A 1,123-nucleotide genomic window follows, 5' to 3' on the forward strand; every position below is an offset into this window, starting at 1 on the left:
CATAACCTCGTTGCATGCACACTTCGCTGCAGTCAGTGTGAGGAGACCAGTACCGCATCCCAAGTCTAGAATGGGCCGCCCCTAAAAGCTATTATTCGGCTCATCTACTTCTCAATGGCCTCATCATGACAAGATGTACAATTTGATACATGTATATGAACATATTGGTATTGCAATGCGAGATGGCAGAGCTATCCCGTGCACGATTGTTCATTGGAGAGGTCACGAGATGAATTTTATCCCGGATAACCCAGCGACCCTATATAGAGTTTCTGCCCTAAGCATTGCATCTGCTTCAGTGTTAACCTCGAGTTGTAATCGCCATGGCTAGAGGCCTTTAGTAGGCTACTGCTAGCGATTCGGCCTAATGTATGGTCATCATCAGCAGAGAATATCAAATCAGGTGTGTACCCACGCCAAATATGGATTGCAGTCAGAATGCCTAGTTGTGCATTTCGCAAAGCGTGGGAAGACATACCCAGAAGTTCGCTCACCTTGGCATGGTTGAGATAATTGGTTCGCCACATATAGCGGGAGAGTATGATTGACGCATCCCACAGCCCTCGGCCGGTGTGATCCCCACGCGGCCCAGCAAAGGAACTCCACGTCAAAGACTGCCTGAAATTCAGACTCGATCAAGAGGCGTCATATGTCGTCGTAGATGAAATCCTCGACAATACCGACTACCCTTACAGTCACTCAATCCATCGATCGCCCGACGGAGTACTTCAGCCTGAGGCTAGGGCCGTTTGGAATATCAATCTTTCTAACGTGGAGGAGCTGCTCAGGAGGGCGTCGCTCGTCGTTCGACACGAAGTACTCGATAGGCAAAACATCGAGCTCAGGAACCCATGCTGAAGTGAAGGCAACCTCATCTGGTAGGAAACTCGGAGTCTTACACAATTGGCGAGAATTCCGCAGAGATGGATTGACCGCCTCGCGGACCAAGTCGTCTCGAACATGGATCTGAGAAGAAGGAAAAATCAACACCACAGATTTTCACGCGGTGAGACTGTTCACGTTGAGCACTCACCACTTACTGCAGCCCGTTTCAATTTCGACGCCATCGTTGCAAGAGATGAACTTGACCTAGCAATGTTGCTGATGCATAACATGGAGTATG

At 49.1% G+C, this 1,123-nt stretch overlaps 1 protein-coding gene across 1 annotated transcript; it reads right to left on the bottom strand.

Annotated features, from left to right (window-relative positions):
* Window positions 1-699: 699 nt before the first annotated feature.
* On the bottom strand, window positions 700-966 carry Pmar_PMAR018733 (hypothetical protein; the record flags this gene model as incomplete). Its single annotated transcript, XM_002776585.1, has 1 exon — window positions 700-966. A coding segment is annotated over one exon (267 nt), but the record flags the coding sequence as incomplete, so codon positions are not given.
* Window positions 967-1,123: the final 157 nt, after the last annotated feature.

This window comes from Perkinsus marinus, assembly GCF_000006405.1.
Source record: "Perkinsus marinus ATCC 50983 genomic scaffold scf_1104296953246, whole genome shotgun sequence".
NCBI lineage: Eukaryota > Perkinsozoa > Perkinsida > Perkinsidae > Perkinsus > Perkinsus marinus.